The sequence below is a fragment of the Amphibalanus amphitrite genome, unplaced genomic scaffold (assembly GCF_019059575.1).
Source record: "Amphibalanus amphitrite isolate SeventyFive unplaced genomic scaffold, NRLGWU_Aamphi_draft 000015F_arrow, whole genome shotgun sequence".
Lineage (NCBI taxonomy): Eukaryota > Metazoa > Arthropoda > Thecostraca > Balanomorpha > Balanidae > Amphibalanus > Amphibalanus amphitrite.
In genome coordinates, this window is record NW_024881511.1 from 665,992 (window position 1) to 690,913 (window position 24,922).

General features: G+C 51.6%; 3 protein-coding genes across 8 annotated transcripts; 1 reads left to right on the forward strand and 2 right to left on the reverse strand.

Annotated features, from left to right (window-relative positions):
• Positions 1-305: 305 nt before the first annotated feature.
• LOC122385625 (coatomer subunit beta-like) lies at positions 306-10,981 on the forward strand. Of its 6 annotated transcripts, none has more exons than XM_043374030.1 (16): positions 306-548; positions 2,963-3,077; positions 4,378-4,607; positions 4,785-4,954; positions 5,191-5,398; positions 5,778-5,915; positions 6,289-6,456; positions 6,801-6,928; positions 7,260-7,475; positions 7,833-8,078; positions 8,336-8,678; positions 8,913-9,341; positions 9,527-9,712; positions 9,987-10,076; positions 10,365-10,517; positions 10,709-10,981. In XM_043374030.1, exons 2-16 carry the CDS (start codon positions 2,990-2,992, stop codon positions 10,787-10,789), a joined length of 2,874 nt encoding a protein of 957 aa, XP_043229965.1. In that variant the 5' UTR covers positions 306-548; positions 2,963-2,989; the 3' UTR covers positions 10,790-10,981. The 6 variants fall into 6 exon arrangements, with proteins under 6 accessions (XP_043229965.1, XP_043229941.1, XP_043229956.1 ...); XM_043374006.1 differs by having other exon boundaries at positions 319-345; XM_043374021.1 differs by having other exon boundaries at positions 339-548; positions 2,966-3,077.
• A 292-nt stretch (positions 10,982-11,273) lies between these two features.
• Positions 11,274-14,821, reverse strand: LOC122386249 (cell wall protein DAN4-like). Its single transcript, XM_043375282.1, has 3 exons — positions 14,817-14,821; positions 14,457-14,586; positions 11,274-14,179 (listed from the first exon to the last, which is right to left on the reverse strand). Exons 1-3 carry the CDS (start codon positions 14,819-14,821, stop codon positions 11,684-11,686), a joined length of 2,631 nt encoding a protein of 876 aa, XP_043231217.1. The 3' UTR covers positions 11,274-11,683.
• Positions 14,822-14,886: 65 nt separating this feature from the next.
• LOC122385649 (proteoglycan 4-like) lies at positions 14,887-24,300 on the reverse strand. The gene is made up of 4 exons (XM_043374064.1): positions 24,035-24,300; positions 23,019-23,075; positions 18,871-19,043; positions 14,887-17,316 (listed from the first exon to the last, which is right to left on the reverse strand). The coding sequence occupies exons 2-4, from the start codon at positions 23,067-23,069 to the stop codon at positions 15,339-15,341; spliced, it is 2,202 nt and encodes a 733-aa protein (XP_043229999.1). The 5' UTR covers positions 23,070-23,075; positions 24,035-24,300; the 3' UTR covers positions 14,887-15,338.
• Positions 24,301-24,922: the final 622 nt, after the last annotated feature.

The window sequence follows — 24,922 nt, forward strand, 5'->3', positions numbered from 1 at the left end:
AAAACATTCCTTTTTTATAATTAAAGAGAGCATAGAGAGGAATGTCTGGCGGAGAAATTCAAATACATTTCCAGCATTTCGAGATAAATGTTAGAAAACGAACGTAACCCAAAAACATGTTTACTATAGTGATAAATTTTGTGAAATTTTACAACACAAAATAATATAGCAAATAGATAAAAAGGTACTTGATGATGCACCTGCAATTTCAAAAAAATTGTTTCTCCAAAAAATAATTGTTCTGAGAACTCTTAAAGGGACCCTTTTTGAGCGAATTTTAATATGGCAAGGTTCATCACTAGTAATGATACGTGGATGTCAGCCGGTGCGCCATAATTGTCAGGGGTATAGAAAACACTGACGACAACACGACAACACGTTGTTTATTATTTGTATAAAACATTGTAGAAGTTGTCGTGGGTGTTGGATGTCACTTGACTTCGGAAAATTGTGTTTCACTGGAATTGAGATTTGAGGTCGAACTAAAAGCTGTTTTCCTGTGCGTGATTCATTATTTTGTCTATTCCTTTCTGTTTCTAGCATATTAGGTAGGTACCTAGGTACTGTTTTATTTACCCTGCCTGATATCAGTAGGCGGAACTATGGTCAAGCGTACCCATTTTCGGGAACGCATTTTCGTTCCCATCTTTGGGAACGATAAACCCAAATATGGGAACGCCATGTAGGAATTATTTAAAACAAGAAAAAGAACCGTTAAATGACGTCCAAAAAATATAAAACGATCGTGAACCGCCTGATATTTGTCTCAATATTGTTGGGAAAGAGTTTGATATTGTAAGGTCCGTCGTAGTTTCAAATCGTTCCCCTATTTCTAAAGCAGTCCATCATCCGGGCCGCGAGCCCAAATTTGGGAACGCTCTCGTACACTGGCGCTGCAAGCGTTCCTTATTATGGGAACGGCGTACCCAAAATTGGGAACGATTTCACCGACGCCTTTCAGGGGCTCTTTTCATTAACAAGCATCACGTCCAACGCCGCAAATTATTGTTAACGTAACAATCATCAGATGACCTTTCCGGCAAGACCGTCGCATGTTTCGCCCGGTCTTCTGCGCTTTTATTCCCGTCGATCTCGCTGCGGGCACGCCCCCCTCTGCAGGATTACGTAATTCACAACGCTCAGCGATGTTCAACAAGGTCTTCCATACCTATATCCACCGTCCGCGCCGAGGGTGGAGACATGTCAAGCACCTGTCTGTTTATCACCGATAGTTGACGAGCACAAGGAAGTATCCAAAAATGGGAACGCTGAATATGTTACACCCGCAAAACACCTAGTCCCATGGAAAATCTAGTTTTTTCCTTTCTTAATGAGTGTAAGTGGCAAAAGGCCTGGTAGGATGGGCACGAGGAATGATCGAAATCAGCATAAAAATTATAAATAAGCCACACAGAGCGACCTATATAAGAGAAATTCCCCCAATAAGATCATGCTAAGAAACACGGAAGACAAAAACCACGCTCATGACGCTCCTTATAAAACAACGCTAAACAGCTAGCATTCAAATAAAATATGTCTTTCCGGACTGATAAAATACAGCTGAATAATTTTAAACCACTGAAACTGAGTGTACAACAGTAGTTCGGTAAAAACACTGACGTTCCACGCGGTCGTGCGCCTCGACACCAAAAGTCAACAATATTACCTCGGGACTGTCCGCGTGTTCGCTTGCATATGTCAGCATTTGGTGTCGCTAGTACGAAACTTCATAACCAGGCGAAAATTATTGTACTTGACCTCAAAATGTAAAAACGCTTCATTTTCCTTTAAATTGCATGTTAAATGTAGTATAACCCATGTTTTCACCATTCCGCCATTTCAAAAAATCATTAAAAATATCATTCGACGGTCAATTTCCTTGTTCAACGGTCAGATTAAAGATAATTTTATAGAGATTTGGTAGATACTTAAATTAGCGTGCACTTTTTTGAGACGTGATGCACTAATGAGTTTTAGTGGGCGAACGGCCGAAAAATTACCTTCCGTTCTCATAAATGGGAACGCCCGTTCCCATATTTGGGAACTCCGTTCCCAATAATGGGAACGTTCCTATATTTGGGTACTCATGACCATAGTTCCACCTACTGATATGATACCTGCTTGGCTGTTATATTGAGATGTACAGCGTGCTATGAAATCAACCATTAGCCAGTTGTATAAAGCTTATGAGTAGGTATTTAACATTGAGGTCAGGTGTATTTTATGCTATTAGAAACCCTGTAATAATGCATGGTTTTGATTTGATTAGGTTCGTCTAGAGCAGGGTCTAGAGTACATATCAGCTTGTTCGCCAGCTGTATGTTTTCATTTGTTTTTATCATGTTTTATTAAATCCACTCGTATTAAATCATAGTAGTATCATATGGTTACATCCACATTTGCTATGTGTATTGTATAATCATTTGGGGTAAAATCCAGCTATACATTATACAGGTGGGAAATTGAGTCAGTCATTTTATGCAGGCTATGAAATTGGACACACCATGATTAATAAGCTGTAGATAGAGATCTGTCCTTACTTGATACTTCTTTGATTATACCAGCAGCAGTGAAACATGATTGGTGTCTGTGCACTGGCTCTGCCATCTGCCTGTTTTTATTAGCAGGATCAAGATAGAGATAAATCTCAACAGCATTGAGCAATGTATGCAACAGTTTCATGTAAAGGAGCTATAAAATGTGATGAATTTGTATGCAAATTAGGATAATGAAAAAGCACAGATTTGAAAATTGGTAGCACAAATTTGAGTAACAGTAATGCTAAGTGAGACCTCTTGGTCTTCAATACAATGTGAGGTCTGTTGCAATTTATCAACTCACAGAATAGTGTGTGTTGACCAGGCTGTTGTTGAACTGTCGTAAGTTAGCCATTTATGAACATAGGCAGATATGTTAAGTCCATATCACACTGTAAGTGACATTTAATTCCCTGTGTTTGCAGCAGTTCCACAATCTAGCGTGAACAGTGATGGCGACTGAGCAGCCATGCTATACGCTGATCACAGCTCCATCAGACACTGAACAGCCCAGTGAGCAGCAGCTCAAACAGGACCTGGGTAAGTCATGGCAGTGAGCAAATTTGCAGTGCTTGAGGGATATATCACTGAGAAAAGCACTGAACAATGCTTGGTCAACCTGCACCTCACCTGGGCTCCTGGATTTTGATTCTCTGCTACATGGTATTAGACCCCCCCCCCCTGTCACACCTAACTCTACTCCCAGGCCACATAGTGACACTGTGGGTGGTGTTAAAAGGAGTGTCAAAAAATGATGAAGAAGGTACTTTTTCAGTCATTTCCAAGTCAGTTCACTTCAAAGGTGAGGTGCCAGGGGTTATCAGAGGTCACATTTTGCCTATGTCAGCAATTTTCTATGAACCTGTGCTCAACTTGGGGCCGGATAGAGCTACATCGCCGCGGAGAAGTGCATTCAATAGCTTTTTTGATGCTCTTTCTGAACATTGTCCTCATCAACAGTTAAGCCTGCAGAGGGCGTACGACACAGATTTTACCAGAATTGTGCTCCCCTCATTGAGATGTGTAACAGGAACCTGTGATTTAAGCATTTAACCTAAGAAGGTCAACTTGAAAACTTGTCCTAAGTCAAGGTCATGACCTGACTGGGAAAGGACATGTTGCCTATCAGTCGATCTGCATCATGGAGCTGAACTGCACAGCTAAGGTGTTTTCGTCGCTCTAGCATGCCTCTGTCAAAAGTTATTGTAGACAAACTGCTGGGGACCTTTCATGACCTGAGATGACTCAGGGACACAAGGAGGAGTCAGGGGTGCAATTTTCCGATTCAGTATTTCATGTTCAGACTTCAGATACATGTTACCTACCTAATGATTGGGTGTGCTTAGAATGACTTTCACCCAAAAGAAGCACAGTTTAATTTTCTCCCATTGACTTTACCTAATAGAATGGTCGCAAAATTGGCCTGACCTTAGGTCGCCAATATCAGAATTATGATACTTACATTGTATGCATAATAATGCCTTTACCACCAGCTAAAATTTCACAGCGATCATGTATGTATGTATGTATGTATGTATGTATGTATGTATTGACGATCAAGAGCAATCCACAATCGGCGTGGCGATCATTCAGTTGGTATAGCTATGACGAGCATTAGAACTTTTCCTTAGGTCGACGGCACATAGCTTTGCCGTTTTCTTTTCTTTTTGAAATTTGCGGAAAACTGCAAGGGGGTTTCAAACGCCCCCCCCCCCTCCCCAGTAGGGCGCGGGCTAATGTTAAATGCCCGTGCTAGCATATTCCCAGTCTGTCTCTTCTTCAGGAACCTCATCTGGCAAGTCGCAACCCCATCGGAACTGACCACAATTCTTCATTACAGAGCGTGGTGACATCCGAGCCAAGACCGAGGCCCTGAAGAAATGCATCCACTCTATTCTGGCTGGAGAGAAGATTCCGGGGATCCTGATGACGGTGATCCGCTTCGTGCTGCCGCTACAGGACCACACCATCAAAAAGCTGCTCCTCATCTTCTGGGAGATCGTGCCCAAAACTCTGCCGGACGGCAAATTGATGCAGGAGATGATCCTTGTGTGTGATGCCTACCGCAAGGTGAGAGTTAGATGTCATTTGAGGTTGGAATAAGTATCTTAATTTGTTAATTAACTTTGGTTTACAGGAAATTGCATAATTTCATTGGCTGCAGCTGTCCTTAGCTTTGTATTGGAATCCTTTTCCTCTGTTCCTGGCATTTATCTGAGGCTGTCACACATGTGTTTGTGTTTACAGGACCTCCAGCATCCGAACGAGTACATCCGCGGCTCGACGCTGCGTTTCCTGTGCAAGCTGAAGGAGCCCGAGCTGCTGGAGCCGCTGATGCCGGCCATCCAGGCGTGTCTGGAGCACAGGCACTCCTATGTGCGCAGGAACGCCGTCATGGCTGTCTTCACCATCTACAGGTGCCAGATTACGCGTACTCACGATAACACATGTGCACTTATCCCGGCGGAGCTACTGATTGCTGTCCTGTCTATTTACAGGATTTGGACTAGTGTCTGCTCATGCTGACATGATTCATCATGTCGTCATTCTTTGAGCATTTCTCATGCCCCATTAAACACCGCATTCTGCTGCTTTAAATCACCTTAATTAAGTATATGTATTCAGAACTGACTTACCCTGTTTCCGTCGACAGGAACTTTGACTTTCTGATTCCGGACGCCCCGGAGCTGATCGCCACGTTCCTGGAGGGTGAGCAGGACATGTCGTGCCGCCGGAATGCCTTCATGATGCTGATCCACGCTGACCAGGAGCGGGCGCTCTCCTACCTCAGCTCGTGCATCGAGCAGGTCAACACGTTCGGCGATATCCTGCAGCTGGTCATCGTCGAGCTCATCTACAAGGTGGGAACCGGCGCCAGGTGGACTGGCCTCGATGGAAATGAGCTATAAAAGTGAGAAAAAAAAAATGGAATGGATGTCAGATGGATAACAGTTTCACCGGTTATGATCTTGTAGAAAACGAATTATTAAACGTATTTCGTGTTAGTCGTCAGATCTATACGATCTCATGAGTCGATCCTTGATATATTTTTGTGGTGCGAACTCTCAGGTTGGTTGCACGTTGGCGTAGGGTTTTATTTCCGTATGCCATGGCTACAGAAGTCCTTGTTAGCTGCCAGTGTATCCCCCGTTTGTTATTTTTTGCCTGGTGTACGTGAACCCCCAGACCAACCGTATCCATTATATTTGTAACGTTTGCTCCGATCTTCGCGTCACAAAGGTGTGTCACGCCAACCCGTCGGAGCGGTCTCGGTTCATCCGCTGCATCTACAACCTGCTCAACTCGAGCAGCGCCGCCGTCCGGTACGAGGCCGCCGGCACCCTGGTCACGCTCAGCTCGGCGCCGACGGCGGTTCGGGTCAGTGCTCGCTACAACACTGCAGTTTGCGCACAACTCCGCGTACGAATTACAATGTGTAGATGTGTACGAATTACGAACCCCGTGTTAGTAGACGGCAGTAGTTACAGAGGTTGACCGACTGTCGAGTGTCGATATGGCCTCCACAGGCTGATAATAGGACAGTCGCATATGAATATAAAACTCACTTGATGACGCTGTCGCTTCTTTGCTACTGGGTGATCTGTGGGTGTTTTAATTGCCCAATAGTCGAGTTTAATGTCGTATAATTGAAAAATGAGCAGTGTCTGCCCCTGCCAGACTCGACGTACCGTCACACTCGCGCATTCATACACTCGTCTCATACCAGCTATGCGTATTCCCTACTCATCAGGCGGCCGCCACGGCCTACATCGAGATAATCCTGAAGGAGTCTGACAACAACGTGAAGCTGATCGTGCTGGACCGTCTGGTGGCGCTCAAGGAGCACCCGAGTCATGAGCGGGTGCTGCAGGAGCTGGTCATGGATATCTTGCGCATCCTGGCCACGCCGGACCTCGAGGTGAGCCCGTCGGTCATGAATAGAATGCAAGAGTGTGTGCACTTCTCACTCACACTCGTGTGTTTGCATTAAACGTTACATTGATATTCTGGCGTGGCATGACTGTTTGCTTCATTTTATTGTATGTGCCATAATATTTGTATGACATTCTGCAGAATACACACTTGTTGACTTCAACTCAGTGAAACGACTCAACGTTCGTGTTAGTTGGTGTTGGTTGTCCCACTGTCCCTGTCGCGCTCAGAAACATAAAGTGTATAGGCGATGTTCTCCATTCACCCTGGCCGCGGCCAGCACGCATTGTTGACTAACTCCCGTCTACCCGCTCGCTCTCGTGTCACCAGGTGCGTAAGAAGACGCTGGAGCTGGCCATGGACCTGGTGACGTCCCGCACGGTGGAGGAGCTGGTGCTGGTGCTGAAGAAGGAGGTCACCAAGACGCACAACACTGTGGAACACGAGGACGTCGGCAAGTGAGTGACGCTGAACAGGCGATGTCGATTAGTTTCTTGGAGTGAATATGTCTGGGGGCTGTTTTATAGTACTGATTTCGTCCTGCTTCTATGATATTTCAGTACTAAATGCTTGAGTCAGTCGTGAAGCCGGTACCGTTGACAGCTGAAGCAACCACCGATGAAAAATTGGCTATCTTACTTCTGTGTATAACGTACAGTGGGTCTGTTACTAATAGCCCAAGCATGTTCTATGTCTCGGCTTGTACTCTGCAACCTATCGTTTGATTGCGAACATGATGGTGTCCCGTGTGTGGCGCTGACCGGCCGTTTTCCCGTCCGGTGCTTCCAGGTACCGTCAGCTGCTGGTGCGCACCCTCCACTCGTGCTCCATCAAGTTCCCGGACGTGTCGGCCACGGTGATCCCCCTGCTGACCGAGTTCCTCTCCGACTCGAACGAGCTGGCCGCCGCCGACGTACTGGTATTCCTCCGCGAGGCCGTGCAGCGGTTCGACAACCTGCGACCGCTGGTACTCGAACAGCTGCTCGAGGCGTACCCCATCATCGGGTGAGACATTGAGCGAATCAGGTGGTCCGAGAGGCACCGATACCGAAGCGGTGATACCAGAGCGGTGGTTTAGTGATGACACGCCAGGGTTTTGACGTTAATGTACCTATATTAAAGGCATTTGTGAAAATAGCTAGAGTGGAGTGCCAGTTGTAGCTAGGCATTGAGATAACTTATTTTAGGTTTAGACATCCCGTTTTTGTTTTGAATGCCCCAACGCTCAGTATCGGCCGCAGACGAGGCCAAGTAAATAGTCTTCATTGATCTGTGGCTGCGAATCATCCTCACAGTCAATATGGGCTGACATCTTAGCTGCTGCCTTATGTTTGACTCTACTGCCTTTGCCGCTTCCGGCAGCTCGGTCCGGGTGCACCGCGCCGCCACCTGGATTCTAGGCGAGTTCGCCGCCACCGCCGACGACGTACAGTCGGTGCTGACCCAGGTGCGTCAGGCGCTGGGCGAGCTGCCACTGGTGGAGGACGAGCGGCGCCGCGCGGCCGGCCAGGCCACCGACGAGGAGCCCTCGCAGCAGCAGCAGACCGTGCAGAAACTGGTGACCGCCGACGGAACATACGCCACACAGTCGGCCTTCAGCGCCGCGCCGTGAGTGACGCTGGGGGTTGGGTCTATGGGGAGGGGGGAGCTGCGGGGGGGAGGAGGGGAGGAATATAAATCGGGTGCAGGATTTGTTTGTAAGTCTTCATGAACGATCATCTGTTTCAACTTCAAGTTTGTTTCGGTGTCGTCATTATTGAACCCGGCTACTAACAATAAAAAAGAAAAGTTTGTTACGGACTAATTGTTCTCTGACCCACCCTCACCCCCCTGTGACCTGTTCTCATCTCTTTCTGGGGGAACAGATCAGCCAAGAAGGCGGACGCCGAGCGGCCGCCGCTGCGCAAGTATCTGATGTCGGGCGACTTTTTCGTGGCCTCCGTGCTGGCGGCCACTGTGGCTAAGCTGGCTCTGCGCTACTGCCGGCTGGTGACGGCGCCGGTAAAACAGCACCGGCTGCGTGCAGAGGCCATGCTGATCATCGCCAGCATGATGCACCTGGGCCGCTCCGGGCTGCCCGACAAGGCCATCAGCGACGACGACCTGGAGCGGCTGCAGCTGTGTCTGCGAGTGGTCGCCGAGCCCAACCCGCTACTAGAGAAAATCTTCCTCAGCGCCTGCAAGGATGCCCTCAACTCTATGCTGAAGGTACGCCGATTTAGCTAGAAAAGTTGTCATCCCGCGCTGCAATCCCTTGGCCACATCACGAAGAGTGGATTACATTCACCTCTGTGCAAATACAATATGATGTTCTGACACTCATTGGCTTTTCAATGTATTTTTATCGCTAAGATTGAGACATCACATGATTGACCTGCAGCTGCAGAATGGTAATAAGAGGAACCCCTGCGCTTGATACACTCCGTCAATCTGTGTTCTCAGGTGAAGGCGGAGACGGAGGCGCCGCGCACGGCCAAGGAGCGCGGCGTGCTGGCCGTGCAGCCGGACGCGCCGATCGCCTTCCTGCAGCTGTCCGGTCGTAACGAGCTGGCCGGCAGCGAGGACGTCTTCGAGGCCTCGCTCTCGCAGGCGGTGGGCGCCGTCAAACGCTCGGCCGCCGACTTCAGCTCCTCCAAACTGAGCAAAGTCACCCAGCTGACGGGCTTCTCGGACCCCGTCTACGCCGAGGCGTACGTCAACGTCAACCAGTACGACATCGTGCTGGACGTGTTGGTGGTGAACCAGACGTCGGACACGCTGCAGAACTGCTGCCTCGAGCTGGCCACACTCGGCGACCTCAAGCTGGTCGAGAAGCCGTCCCCGCTGGTGCTCGGACCCAAGGACTTTGCCAACATCAAAGCCAACGTGAAGGTACGTGTTACATTTCATTAACGTTTGTTTATCTTACAGACAAATGAAAACACGAACCTGAAAAATAGCAGAGTATTTATGCAAATACAGTCATGCGGGTGTTTATGATTTAATGTGCTATCTGAATCGGTAACGTTCTTTGTCAGTTCGCGGCGGAGCTGACTGTGTATGCGCCCTCTCACCAGGTTGCCAGCACGGAGAACGCCATCATCTTCGGCAACATCGTGTACGACGTGACTGGCGCGGGCAACGACCGTAACGTGGTGGTACTGAACGACATCCACATCGACATCATGGACTACATCGTGCCGGCGTCGTGCTCCGACCAGGAGTTCCGACAGATGTGGGCAGAGTTCGAGTGGGAGAATAAGGTGAGGGATGATGGTGGTGGTATCGGGATCAGCGAGAGAGCAGGGCTTCGAGACTGTTGCCTTCTGTGCTAATAACGACTGGAGAGGTTTGGGCGCCATTTTAATTGCTAATCGTCATTTTTATTGCCAACAGCTGTTTTTGACATTATTAAGTTTGCTCTTGAATGATGTGTTATCCGTTGTTCGATTGGACCCGTTGATCATCCTTCAATATCCCTGGGTGCGATTCTTCCTGTACTTGACGATCTCGGCGCCGTGTGTTCTGTCTCCGCAGGTATCGGTCAACACTACGCTCACGGACCTGAACGAGTACCTCACCCATCTGATGACGTCCACCAACATGCGCTGTCTCACACCGGAGAAGGTACGGTGTCAGTGATCGAGGTACCGCACGGTAATACGCTCGGTCTCACCTTTATTCGTTCTCGTTCTGTTGGTGTGTCAAGCTAACACTGGAACACCAATTCAATATTTATTTTTGTTGTATATCATGCCCATGTTATTCAAGTACGCCAAAGGAACCCCAGATAATGTAAACTGCTGTGATCGTGAGCTGAGCTGCATTCAGTCTGCCCGCCTCTTGTCAGTCTGTATGATCGAAAGCTCCGTGAGCGGGGTTTATGACCACGTCTTCCTCTCTCCCGTTCCCCAGGGCCTGTCGGGCGACAGCGGGTTCCTGGCCGCCAACCTGTACGCCCGCTCCATCTTCGGCGAGGACGCGCTGGCCAACCTCAGCGTGGAGAAGCCGTTCAACAAGCCGGACGCGCCTGTCATTGGACACATCCGCATCCGCGCCAAGAGCCAGGTGAGTCTAAGAACGCGGCGCTGGAAGTGGAAAGAATGTCGGAGGGTTTGGGGTTGGGGTGTCACGTGGAGCCGCAGAGACTGCAGAAAGGGAGTGGAGGATCGTTTGGGTGCACTGTGTCGTGGGGATAGGGCAGGGAGGTCGCCCGTCGGCTCTGGTCTGACCGCTGCGTCTGTGTCTGTGTCTGACAGGGAATGGCGCTCAGTCTGGGCGACAAGATCAGCCAGGTGCAGAAGAAGGCACGTGCGGCGGCCGCGCCCGCCGGAGCCTGAGTCGGCAGTGGCCGAGAGCCGACTGCAAGGAGCACCGAGTGATCTATTCCACGGCCCGCCGAGACGACGGTGATTTCTTTACAGAAAATATATAACTTTATTCGCTTCGTGGTCCAACTGTTCCGGGTCGCCTGTGTTTTGAGTGATGAATATCCGTTCTGCGCGACTGAATACATTTAAATGGGTGAGGTATTACGGAGTTTTTTTTTTCTCGATTGAAAGCGGATTGTCAGAGTTCTAAGCAAGGCTGATGGGGTGATTTAGGTTTTCCCTGTTCCAATTTTGCATTTAGTTCGCTCTTTCTCACTCATCCGGCTCCTGAGAGGCGATGGACGGTAAACGCTAATTCGATGTAACATGTCACCACGCTTTACTGTTGGCCTGTCCGATGCATTCCAAGAGACTGCTTAGTTGCTACCGCAGACCTGGTAGCCTTGCGCTGGAAAACTGTCATGGAAGAATAGTCCCAGAAAAACTGAACCTGAATGAAAAGATCTCAAAATATATTGCACATGTTTGTGACAGCCCGGGACGGACCACCACTCTCGATACCACCCAACATGCGGTCGCATCACGTACTGAACAAAGTAAAAAGCACACAGTCTTATGAAAGATCACGGTTCGCCGCAGTCCTCTCGGTGGAAAATTTTTCCGAGAGGCAGCAGCGCTTCGGCAAGGTGTTGTACTCTAGCTCTAATGATCCTGAGTGGAAAGTGACACGACGCTAAAACGTCGTTCTTGGCCTCGGAATTATAAACTTAAATAGCTACCAGTGGCACTACGCGCGACGTCACAACAGCTCACTCCAAACCCCAACAACCGAGATGAAAACATGTCAAGCATTCAACAACAAGCTTCCTTTCACTCTTAAATAGCTTGTGCGGTCAGTCCGTCTTATTTGTAGACGTACTCTGGGTAGGAGTGACCATCTCGAATGCGTTCTCTGTTCCGAAGTCGGGTCAGCCGGACGTACAGCACCCCAGCGACCAGCAGAGCGGTGACTAGGGCCAGGACCAGCAGCAGCGCGCCCAGCGCCAGACCCAGCTGCGGGAGACACACCTGACCGGCGGGTGGTGTCGAGCCGCCGCTCTGAGCCGCCGCCCCCGCTCCCGCCCACGAGGCACCACCGAACGCTAGCTCCTCCGGCGACAGGACGCGGAAACTGCGACCCATACTGAGGGTCAGACTGCTCGGCTCGATAACCCGTCTCCGGGGTCTCCGGTGGGAGGTAGGCAGGCGAGCGCCGAACGCACCTGTCGGGTACGATACGCTGAACAGGCTGCGAGAGCTGGCTGCTGAGCGGAGTGAGTCCGCTTGCTCGCCGATCTGAACCATGTTACAGGCGATGTCATCAGCCGCACACGGCCGTCCCGTCCGACCAGCGCGGTCCGCGCGCCCGGCCCGCGGCTCAGCCACCGCCCGCGCTGCCGGCGGGCCGCGCAGTCGCTCCAGGATCTCCTGTACGGAACGCGCCGGTCCGGCAGGGGCGACCGGCCGCGGCTCCGCGGGGAAGAACGTCCGCGCCGGCGTGGGCAGAGTGGTGGTCTGTGGCCGCGTCATGGCCGCCAGCATTCCGCATATGGGATCAACCGAGTCGGTCCTCGGACAGACCTCCTGTAGCTGAAACAGCGCCACCACGTCAGGAGTCACCTCACCAGATTCCACCATCTGCTCAGCGGCGGCTGGGTCACGCAGTGCGGCACGCATCTCAGCCACAAACTGATCATCAGCCAGGATCTCCTGGACGCCGGGGTCACGGAGTAGCGTCATCAGGGTGTCTACCGAGGAGGGCGTCATCTCTGGCGTCACCGCCGCCGCTGCCGGCAGTACTGGGTCAAGTTCGACTGCAGCTGGTGACGGGGAGCTGCCCTCTGAAGGCGCAGAGGAAGATGTCACGGGAGACGTACTCGCGGCCGTAGAGCTCTCTGGCATCATCAGCGGCTGGCGTGTGGTAGTGCTAGTGGATCCTGTCGTAGTCTCGGAGACGTTTTGAGCGGTGGTCCCGTCACTGGTATCCCTATCCGGCGAAGGGGATGGTGTGGAGACGAGTGCAGCGCTGGTAGGCGCCAGAGCAGACAGACGCAGCAGCGTGAGACCTGGGGTGACCGTAGTGCGCTCCAACGGGACAGAAATGGGCTGTTCTGAACTACTGCTGGTAGCAGCAGACGGGCTAGAGCTCACGACGGTGGAAGTGGTAGTCGAAGTGGTAGAGGTAGTTGTAGAGGCTGTAGAAGTGGTGGTGGCGGTAGTGGTGGTAGACGTGGAAGCGGTAGTGGTGGTGGGAGTGGTAGTGGTGGTTGCAGCAGTTGTGGTAGTTGTAGAGGCTGTGGTGGTAGTAGTCGTTGCTGTTGTAGTGGTGGTGGCGGCTGTGGTACTAGTAGTGCTCGTTGAAGTAGTTGTGCCCTCAGTAGCTGCCGAAGTTGCTCTCATGGCCGCTCTGACTCGTGCCATCATCTCCTGGACACGACTGAGCGCCCTCAGCGGCGCGGCTGACGGCGGACGCTCGGACGGCACATCCGTGGCGCGAGATGGCACCTCCATGGCACGAGATGGAGCCTCTGTGGCGCGAGACTGAGCCAACGTGGCGCGAGACTGAGCCAAAGTGGCTCGAGAAGGCACCTCAGTGGCGCGAGACGGAGCTGCCGTGGGGCGAGACTGAGCCATCGTGCCGCGAGACGGAGCCTCCGTGGCGCGAGAAGGAGGCGGCAGGGTCGGAGGCGACGGACGACGACCACGCAGTCGCAGGGCGGAGAAGCTGGCCGGCTCTGGCTGGGGCTGCGGCTCGGGTCGGTCCACCTCTGAGTCCTCAGTGTCCTCCTCAGAATCCTCAGCGTCCTCCTCCAGTCCTCGTGGAGCGTCCTCGCTATCACAGGTCTGCTGACAGCTGTCCTTACAGAACTCCACCTCACAGGCCAGATACACATCCATCCTGTCGGGGAACTTGAACGCACTCATGGCGGCAAACGAGAGGATGTCAGCGCCTGTGCTGCCGGTGCGGCGCGTTTTACGGAAGTAGTTCATCAATTTGGGTTTGAGAAGACAGCCGCGGTCGTCGGTGAGCTGGAGGACGGTGGTGCGCGGGTCGCTGATATTCTCCGCGTCGTAGGCGTAGCAGTTTGTGACGGCCATGTCCATTTGTCCAGCTGTAGCCTGCGCCAGGATCACCACAGTCAGCTGCTCGCCGATCCGTACGATGCCGTCCACGGAGGAGGCGAACGGACCTCTGCCCAGCTGGATGTCCATCCAGCACGTGATGTCGTCACCGGCGAACCGCGCCTCGGTGGCCTCCAGAGCACGGACGGCGATCGGCCGGAACGTCACCAGCTTCTCCACACGGTCAGGCCAGTCGCAGCTGAGCCGGCGCGCCGTGTCCCAGCCCTCCTGCACCACCTGAGGGACAGGAACAGTCGTCAGGCTTAGTCCGTATTATACTAACCGAGGGGCAACAACTGTCGTCTTATCTGAATCCCTTCTGTACCCAAGACTGCACCAGCCGAGGAGCAACAGCTGGATTGGGTTTCCCCATGGAACACTAGAGCCAGGAACAACGGCCGATGTTAGAACCAACCTGATTCTTCTTTCAACACCTGAGAGACAGAGGCAACGCTCAGAAGAGAATCGTAATCCTTCATCAGCATCTTACGATGGCTGCCGTCCGATGCCTTACCTCCTCGGCCTGTATGATGATGGTGTTCTCGAAGCCGACCCGACCCTCGTCAGCGATGGCGCGCGATCCACAGGCCGTCATCGGGACGTCGAACGTGTAGTTGGCCGCGCCGCTCTGAAACGCCACGTATCTGCGGGAGGGATGGGATAACTGGTTATGGGCAAGATTAGAGATGATGAGCGTGCATCAATCATCGCCACTCAGTTGTCTAGAAGAGATAATTCAGAAACGAGCTGCGTTTAGACGCCAGAAGAATAAATATAAGGTAAGATACAAACACATCACGAAGGAAACAAATTGAGCGTTGATATCACGATACTGCCGATGTTAGAGGATGACTATGAAGTGTTGCTCACTCACCTCATTAAAAGCCGGTCTCATCGCTCAGCATCCGTCGGTCTATTTCATTAGAGGGGCACCATTTTAACTGTTTTTGTTTTTACCTTTTTATTACTAATGCATGTGGACAGCAATTAGTAGCACTTGTTTGTATTTACACATTGCAGCGCCAGCATCGGCCATCGACCATTTTACCTACAGTCGCTGGCGCCGTTCCGTCCCCATTCTCCCAGAAAGGAGCGTGCAGCGTCGACAGATCCCGGCGCGTCTCACACATAGCTCTAAAAACCAATACAAGCGCTTAGCTCTATAAACAAGCTAAAAACCGCAAACAGTACGGTGTCTGTCAACTAAGCCCTGAAAATCCCAGACCCTTGTTAGTTACGCCGATGAATGGAAGAAAACATGATAATAGAACACTAAATTGAGAGCTTGCGTCGAATCTATTGACCATAGGCCCGATAAGTTATTTTACACCAACAAATAACGCTGAAAGACAGACCGTTCACGACCCCCAAAGCGGTAAGTTGCTCGTCGGGGTAGCTAGCGGGCCCGCCGATACAGCCTGTCCACCTGGGGCAGAGCGTTCAGTTTGGGTCGGCTGGTCCGCTGGCGGCGCTGCCAGCAGCCGGCGCAGCCGACCGCCAGTCCGAACAGGACACCGCCGGCGGCCACCAGCAGCCCGGCAGTAAACGTGCCCACCCCCAGACAGACATAGTCGGCCGGCCGCCGGCGGCTGGACGGCTCCGGGCCCTCACTGGCCGTCAGCTCGTCCTCGGCAGCCACATACACCTGCCGAGAGAGCCGCACGGGTCTGATCTCGGCCGGCGGAACAAGAGACCGCTTAGAACGACCGCGTAGACCGAACGGAAAACGCGGACCCCGCAGCCGGCGCTTCCGACCGCGGCCGGGCTTGGGTCGCTTGACGGGCACCGGAATCGGTACGGGAATGGCGGCCGGCGGCGCCGCCTCGACCGCACGGAGCTGCGTGGCAGCGCCGAGCACCTCATTCTCCGCCGGCGGAGACTCGAACGAGATGAAATTGGAGCTTTGTGGAGGCGTGGGCACGGGCGTGCTGGGGATGTCATTGATTGAGGCGTTCTGACGCTTGTTACCGTTGGTAGCTCCAGCCAGCAAGGCAGCCGGTACGGTTACTGGGCCGAACGGTGTCTGCACCACACGGGTGGCAGCCAGGTCAGATGGTGGGGTTCTCTTCCCGGGCGGCGGGCGGCTGGTGACGGCGTCCGGCACACGCGGCGCCGGGTTCCTCGGGGTTGGTACACCGCTCTGTGAGCTCCCAGAGCCCGGGAGTCGGCCCAGTTCGATGTTGGCCAACTGGCTGAGCAGGTTGTCGGTACGCACACTACCCTCCTCCAGGGCATTCTTGCTCGGAAAGTCACGCTTTGTGTTGATGTTGAATGTTGGGTAGTCCTTGGTAGGGGGCTGTGGCTGTTGCGAACCTTGAGGTTGTGAAGACTGCCCTTGCGGTTGCTGCGGCTGCTGGGATGACTGCGGCTGTGGCGTTGTCTGCGGTTGTTGCGTTGTCTGTGGCTGCTGCGGCTGCGCTGCGTTCCTGCTAAACTCCGTCGTGGTGGCGGCAGTTGTGGTCGTCTGAGCCGTGGTCACCCGTCGTCGGATGGCCGGGGTGGTACGACGAGGACTGACCGTGCGACCGACCGGCCTCCGGCGCCGCCCGCCGCCCACCGGCCTACGAGAGGGGAACACTGACCCAGACGCCGAGCGCTGAGAGGTCGCCGCCGGGCGCTGAGAGGTCGCCGCCGGGCGCTGAGAGGTCGTCACTGGTCTTCGTGTGATCGCCACCGTCGCTGGACGCTGTGAGGTTACTCTCGCTCCCGCCGAGGTATCGCGGCGCACACACGACTTGGGACAGAGGCCCTTGCAGACCTCGACGTCACAGCTGAAGTGAACCTCCAGCACATCCGGGAACTTGAAGGCCGATAGGTAGCTGTAGGCGATGACACGATCTCGTCCGTCCAGCTGTCGGCGCGTCACCTGCAGCTCCGTCATCAGCTTCTGCTTGAGCACGCAGCCGTTGGAGTCTGTGAGCTGAACACTAGCAGCGCTCTGGAAGTCGGCGCTGCTGTAAGCTCGGCACTCGCCCACACGTAGATCCAGCTGACCGGCTGGGTCCTCAGCAAACATCAGCAGTGACAGGTCTGAGCCGACAGAGACCATCTGGGTGACGGCCTGCGACTGCGGCCAGCGGCCCACCTGCACGTCCATGCCGCAGCTGACCGACTCGTTGGCGGCGAAGCGCACCTCCTCTGCCTGCATGCCGGCCACGGGGAGCGGCGAGTAGGTGACGGTGCGCCGCGCGCCGGCCCGCTGCCAGTCACAGGTGATGGTGCGCGCCAGGTCCCAGGCCTCCTGGATGGTCGGGTCCGTCTGCAGCACCACCGTGTTGCTGAACACGGTGCCGTCGCGCACGCTGGTACCGCAGCTGGTCATGGGCACGGTGAAGGTCCGCGTGCGACCGCCGCGGCCCGGCCCGCCCGCGTACCTGCCAAACGAGAGCCAGGTCAGCACGAGCGGGCCGGGCCGGACCGGCCGGAGGCGCTGCAACGCACGGGTCACCACAGAAGCGCGGTGTAGAGAGACTAGACACAGAACAGATACATAGCTCCGGACACACGCGTGTCAATGGAGTGCGCCGTGGCTTTACCTTGCCTTCATTATGAGTCAGGTAATGGGAGTTTCAGTTAGTAAGCGTCATTCATTCAGTAAGCAGGCATCGGTAAAATCCTTTTTGAAAGGATTGCATTCCCAATCCACATTCCTAGTGCCGAAGTGGATTGCATTCCTACCCGCAATCCCCTTTTTCACTTGGATTGAGATCAAATCCGCAATCCTTTTTTGCAATCCTGTTGTATTATTATGTGCACTAGTGGATCTGGGGGAGGGAGGGGGCATAGGGCCGTGCCTCCATCCCCAAATCACCCATTTCTAGTACCTAGTCTTACGAGTAATTCCTATCTAAGGCACAGGTATTTTATGGGAAATATTTTTTGCCTCAAACACCCCCACATTGAAACCTCTACCCAACCAGTGTTTTATATTTTTAAAACTCGCCCTCAAATACGTAACTTTGCCCTTCCTATGTAGTTCATCAGCGTATATTATTTTGAGCGTTTAAATTAAAAGCGTTTAAATTATTTCAAGTTTAGATGTAAAGCCCTTGATAGCAAACTACATTAAGCCGATGAAGCCGATCTAATAATTTTCAATCGCAACAAACCATTTCAAAGCACTAATCAAACACAATCCGGATTGGATTGCAAAAAATGGAAGTATGATGCAATCCAATCCGCAATCAAATCCTGTTTTTTGGAATGGATTTCAAATCCAGGTGCAATCCACCAAAAAGGAATGCGATCAGGATTTTGCAATCCTGCAATCACAATCCTACCGATGCCTGCACTTGTGTCATTTAAGAAGTATCATTAGGTAGTAAACTCCGAAAGGTAAAGATTTACGCAAGCTCACATACACCGCAAGTGCTCATTACTAAGCAAAAGAAATACCTAGCGTTGTTAAAATTGGTCCGCTTAAATCAGGTAGCGAATAGCGATAAATATTTCTATAAACGACGATGCATAAGAGGCATGATCAAAACCTTCCGCAAAAGGTGGCTGAACATATATGACCGGTTTGTTCATCGTTCGACCACTTTTCGCATGCAAATCATGCCGTTACGCAATCGCAGTCGTATGCGCCTAGGCTCTCTGCCATGAGCTTACAATTATTGCCGCTAGATGTCGGTAAAGGCGGACCGCGGACGCCTGGATTTATGCTGTACCGCAAGGCCTTGTGAACTTTCGCGCGACGGCAGCAAACTCCAAAGACATTGGACGCTGGTGAAAATGAAACGCTGAAGGTGATTTGAAAAGGAAATTCTAGGCAAAGAACAGGGTATACTTATCATCGAAGATACCATTATGCCCTGTTGTCGGTTACTTACCGGCAGTTGGGGTCGGCAAAATAACTCGGGTTCCCAGCGTTCCTTACCGATGGTTGGGTGTCGCTTAAGTATCTCAGGGTGACTAAAGCTTCTTACCGGCAGTTGGGATCGGCGAAGTGTCCTTTGCTGAAGATGATGCCGTCGAACCGCTCTGAGAACTCGATCTGTACCTGCATCCCAGTCTTCTGGCACTGGACTTCAATGTTGGCCACCGACGGTCCACCCTGCCCGTTTTGTCCGCTTTGTACCGCCCTCTGTCCGCATACCGCCTGTGAAAAACGAGGATATTTCGGCCGTCACACAGAGCAGCGCTCCGATCTCGCGATGAGTAACAAACAGGGGCGCGGGAACTACTTTCCGACTGGGGGGGCACACCATAATGGAGATCAACCTAGGGTACCCCCAAATCTAGTTTTCTCGCCGGTTTTAGACCACTTATTTTTCACCCCTCGGCTTTTTCAACAAAAAAAGAAAACATTTGCAAAAAAAGTGTGGTATTCCGTCTCAAAGCTGTGGGGGCACCGCCCCCACGGCCCCAGAGTTGGGGGGGCAAGCTGCCCCCACTGCCCCCCCGGCTCCCGCGCCTATGGTAACAAATCCCCTCGGCCCACACCGTCTGTCACAGCAGACCCCTTTCCCCACCTCAACCGTCCGTCAGTCATTACAGCAGCCCCGCCCGTCATCGTACCGTCTGTCACAGCAGCGCGAGCGACCCGGTCCTCCCACTCGCCACAATAGCACCTCGGCCCGGCCCGCGTCCGTACCCACTCGTCCGGAACGCCGGCGTCACAGTTACGCTGCAGCCAGTTACGGTATTACGGCGCCAGCCGACCGGCTGGCAGATGTACCCACTTTCGCTATCTGCCGACTAGTTCACATGGCAGCCGCGCCCCCGTGGGCCATTTGTAGCGTGCGCCGCTGGAGAAACCCGAACATTTGGGCCGAGTTCCAGGTCCTGGAGCTATGACTGGACGTCTATCGAGACAAGACGTGATGTAACCGGTAAACGTGAGGAAAACGACCTACGTCTGTTACTAGTGGCTGACAAATTTAACGACACAATTAATTAAAACTATGATTGCTCATAAATATTGAAGGAAAAGAGATCGGATACATAAACACGGAAACTTTTGAGTCCCGAAACGTAGGTAAAGGTATTCTATTGAACTACATACATAAAAAACTACCCACTATCCCCTTCGTAGTAAAAAGACTGAATGTTGTTTGAGACGAATTTCGCGAAACTTTGTCATGGAGAGAAGTAGAAATTAACCAAAAACTTCCGATGAGAGTTTACAACATTACGGAGAAAAGGATACATAAAGGAAGATATCTGGCAGAGGCACAGTCATAAGCATTATAGGTGACGCCGTGCTAAAATGCGACCATGGAAGCCACGTCATGTTTTCTGTGAAACCGTTCAGCACAGGACGCCAATTTGGTCTTCCCTTTGCCGCTATACCTCCATCGCTGGCATCTTTCATTGCCGCCTGACTGCATCGAGAGGCCGAGGTTCCCAAACAGTTTGAGATCCACCCTGAGAACCAACAAACAAACCGTCGCCTCTCCCAGAGAGCAAGACCAATTGGGACAGTTAGCTGAAAGGACCGTGCGAAGGTGAAAGTATATGGGAGTGGTAGCTGAGGAGGAGGTGCCGTAAAACGCCGCTTGAACGATCCCAGGGAAGAGCGAGGGAGACGAGGCAGTAAGAACAAAATAAAATGTGACAGGCTTGCGACAGTAATAATGGGCGGTGTGGTACAAGACTCAAGTGACACTATGAGATGGGACCTACAGGTGCCTGTAAGTGTTCTGACGTCGTCCTACCCTCATCCTGACCATGTCTATCACCAAGAGGCCGTCACCGGTGACCGCCCCGGTGCCGCAACAGCGCCCGTTACGGCACACGTCACGGGCGTCACCGGCGTCACCATCGCTCCGGAACGAACACTACGGATTAGGTATGACGGCACGCGTCTGAGGCAACCAGCACGGGTATCAAATATCAGCCGAGATGATTAGATGATCGGAGGTCAGAGAAAGGTGCGGGAATGTATGCAAGCATTAGATAATGAGTGACATGAGCTTGGACACAGTGTTGACAAACTGGGATGATCACATTATCAGTTGAGCATTGTATTGTATTGTATTGTATTTACGATCATGGGCGATCCACACATGGCGTGGCGATTACTGCCCAGCGTAATCGGGCCGGCCGGCCATTCATGGGCCGGCCATTAGAGCGTGCCGACTCCAATGGCCGGCCGACCCAGTGGCCCTGTGGCTGATGGCCGTGAGCGGTCGTGACATCGCTTGGCATCGTGTAGTGTGTATATACCTTCACCCCGGACAGACAGCGGTCCATTGAAGCCCGGGGCGATTTGGGACTACCGGAGTCAGGGAGGCGTGATCCTTCTCGATAGGGTCATAATCCACCATCGCAGTGAAAGAACAGAAACGATTAACAGGAAGCCTGATCGCTGACGATGAAAAATGAGCATCGACAATCGATAGACATCGACCCCATATCCTTCATCGAGTCAGACCAATGTGCAAGAACTTGGCGACACGGCAAAGTGACAGTAGGTATGCTATATATGTGCATTGCATAAGCTTGCATAACATCTAAATTCATGTGATAAATTACAAAATAAATATCGCATCAAAAGGTAAACAAGCTCCGATGACGGTGTTTACAACGACCAGCTTTGAAGCCTTTTCAATTGTTTTCCATATGACATCTGCATTCTGCATGTCACGAAAGGATATTCGTTTCGTCTTTCAGGAAGCGGTAACCGCAGGAGCGTAACGGATTCACACACCCCGCCTGCGAGTCACCGTCGATCTCTTTTACCGTCCGAACTCCAATGAAAGTGAAACTGATGACACCTATAGTGTAACTGTCTGATAAACTGGACCGTCAGCAGTGAGTCTGACATGGGCGGCGAAACGGCTGACAGAAATCGAGAGTGAGTGTCGGGCTGCGCCAGATGGGCGGTTTCACCGGGCGATTGGCACCCGGCCGGGCGGGCGCTGCCCGGCCGGGGGACCGCCGGGCCGGGGCGGGGCGCGGCCGCTGCAGGCGCCCGAGAAACTAGCCCCAGTTGCAGCTGGGTGGTTTCTCCGCCGCCAGAGATGAGGCGCATCTCATCTGCGGCATGACAATGTCCGCTGATTGGTGGACCCGTGCGGAGGCTACCGATATGGCGGGAGGAAAGGCGGTGGCCTCTCAGTCTCATGCAGAGGCTACTGTCCACGGTAAGAATACCGGCTTGGACAGAGGTTAGTCGATCGGACATCAAACGCTAAGTGCGGTAGGTTCTGATATGATCAATCGGTATCACTATTATGAAGTTTCCCTTTCAGTCTGGTGGGGATATTCAATAATTAATTAAACGCTTATTCACAAGCATCTATCATCAAAATGACTGTTTCCTTGATGTGGAGACAAAGCGCTACGCTAAAATCATCTGCGACGCCCCCTAGATGACCGATAATATTAAACGGCTAAGATGAGGGCTGAGGTGGGCGCAAGCGACCAACTCAGTTCGCAGGCTGGAGTCAGCACATGAATCGACCATTTGATTGCGGCTTATTCACTACTGAATGGACACAAGAGGCTAGATGTAAGAATAAAGAGATGTCACAGTACTCATTAAATATACCTACCTAACTTATTCAAGTAGTTCTTCACTTATATCGGTATTCATACGATGACACCCGAACCACCGCGTAGTGCTGATCGGCCGTGCAAACATTATTAATTTTAATGAGAATATGCTAAAATAGGACGTCTGCACGCATATATGTCCATTGTCCAAAAATGACAAATTATGAGATCACCGAGCCTCCAGTAACTCGGTCATTTTCGTCTAAAAAGTATAGTGTAAGCCGTAGACATTTGTTGGTGCTTTGTGAATAAAGCATGAGCCACGATTGAATAGAATTTGCCCTGCAGACGTTGTTCGTACCAGGTTCATACTATGAACACAAAACAAAGAGAAGAGAAGACGGTCCAGTTGGTATCGCATTCAGCGATACAAAATGACCCTAGCGCCGAGCCTCTCCGGATCTCTGGATTGGGTGGCATTTCAATCTGTACACGCTCCCTGCAGACACTACCACTACCATACACTACATACACTATATCATAAACGAGAGTGAGAGCCAAGAGTACACGAGATAAACAGGATACTTACTATACGGTTTACGACATTTCTCGAATGCACAAAATGCTCACTGACCTGAAGTAGAACGGCTGCCAAAAGTGCAGCCCGCACCCCGTGAACGATCATCTTGATCTGCAAAACAGAACACCAACAGGCACGATTAACCATGAATCAACACTCAATAAGCAATCCATGATAATGAAGTTGGGTTTGAAAGCTAACATTTAATACATTGGAGAAAAAAAAACATTCGAGGGAACCTTTAATTTCGTTGGGAACAACACTTAATGTTTTTTTTACAGTTTTACACATAATGTTTCAAAAATCATGCCTTAAAACGCAATTGCATTCATAACAATTGGACGATCGACGGTGCTGTCGGTTGTTAAGTGATAATAGGATGTTTTTTCAGCCATAAAATGAAAACTGTTTGGATGCCATTCATCCAATATAATACAATCTGGAAAAAAAAAATATAATCAATAAAAAAACTAAGTTGTAGCGATGGTTACGTTATCAATGTCGTATACCAGAACGACACTTCGTTAGAATAAGGAAAAGCGCAGCCACATATCGAAAGACAGCGATCGATTGCGTATTGATTGATCAGCTGATTATTTTGTAGCGGTTTGTGTGTGCCACCGCGCTTATTTTGAAAAGGTTCACAAGCTCTATGTAGTGTCTACATTGATAAGCTTATTATTAGACGATTAAATCATTAGACAGCAGACGTTTTTCTTTGAGGCTGATGACTGAAACCCCACCATTTGAGAGCCGTCTATTTTGACGGCCCTTTCCGGCTTTTCATTGAACAAAATTGATTCACACTTCTGATGGGATTAAGGACTAAAGATTTACAAGCAGTCATTTTTAAACACTCCTTATTCTTCAAGAGTTATGCTCCCTTTAAGCCCACCGCTTGGGGAGGCAGAGTATTTTGGAGTATTTTGGAGAACCCGCCAAAAACTTCACAGCCGCTTGTAAGCATTAAACGGCTCAGCTCATGTCACATTGATACGTTGATACACTCAGTATACATACATCATACACCCTTATCACATTACACCTTCCCGAGTCTTTTAATCACTTACCCCAGCTCAGACGTGGCTCAGACTGATGGGTCGCCTAAGCACAACACACAAGAGAGCCTCTGCTGTGACCCGAGCCGCCGGCCGCGCGGCTCTGCGATGCCTCGCCCGGTGCTCTCCGTGGGATCCTTGCAGTGCGCCCTAGTCCGTGACTGTGACTGATGTCTCCGGACCCACGTCAGACGTCCTCCCGCGAGCCTCGTGTCCGGGCCGTCGGACAAGCACCCCTGCTCCTATTGCACCCAATCACCGGCACAGCGACACACAGCGCGGCCCACGCGCGCCACCGCTACTTATCGTCTGCCGAGAGAGGGGCGCCGCGCCGCCTCCGACCAATCGCCGGCGCCAAGACAGTGACAGCGGCCAATGGCCAGCGCCGAAACAAGGTGCAAAGGGGGCCCGGACCAAAATACATTGAATGTAGCGGACTGACCCGACCTCCAGGACCAGGTCAGGTCACGTACTATGATCTATGCTTGCGGTAACTACGACCTAAAAGGACCTATATTTACCCTTTATCGCAAATCCAGGTAACTGAAATGCGATGTGGCCAAATCTGAGGTCAAGCCAAGGACTAACAAATAAAGCCAATATGTCTGATATTCATAGACACACAACATAGAAATATGATTACGATCAAATAACTTATCTTTTTTTACTGATGGATTCAAACCGGCTACATGGGTAGTCAGGAAGCCTTTGGCCCACTAGAAGCTCGCAAACAACATAGCCTTAGGTGGGGACGTAAGAATATGTAAGAATCTTGGGTGGGGAGATACGTGGCCCAAACCATTCGGCGTCACTCCCAACTGTTTGACCTACAGAGGTCAACAAAGGTCATGGTTAAATCCAATGGAGCTAGAGCGCTAAAAATGGCACCAAACGACTCGC

Coding starts and splice junctions, on each gene's coding strand:
- LOC122386249 (XM_043375282.1), bottom strand. Junction 14,180..14,456: donor TCATCATACAGGCCGAGGAG/GTAAGGCATCGG, acceptor CCTGTCCCTCAG/GTGGTGCAGGAGGGCTGGGA.
- LOC122385625 (XM_043374030.1), top strand. CDS start 2,990: ATGGCGACTGAGCAGCCATGCTATACGCTGATCACAGCTCCATCAGAC. Junction 9,342..9,526: donor ACATCAAAGCCAACGTGAAG/GTACGTGTTACA, acceptor CCCTCTCACCAG/GTTGCCAGCACGGAGAACGC. Junction 10,518..10,708: donor GCATCCGCGCCAAGAGCCAG/GTGAGTCTAAGA, acceptor TGTGTCTGACAG/GGAATGGCGCTCAGTCTGGG.
- LOC122385649 (XM_043374064.1), bottom strand. CDS start 23,069: ATGATCGTTCACGGGGTGCGGGCTGCACTTTTGGCAGCCGTTCTACTT. Junction 19,044..23,018: donor TGGCAGCCGTTCTACTTCAG/GTCAGTGAGCAT, acceptor CGTTTTTCACAG/GCGGTATGCGGACAGAGGGC. Junction 17,317..18,870: donor TTCGCCGATCCCAACTGCCG/GTAAGAAGCTTT, acceptor CTCGTTTGGCAG/GTACGCGGGCGGGCCGGGCC.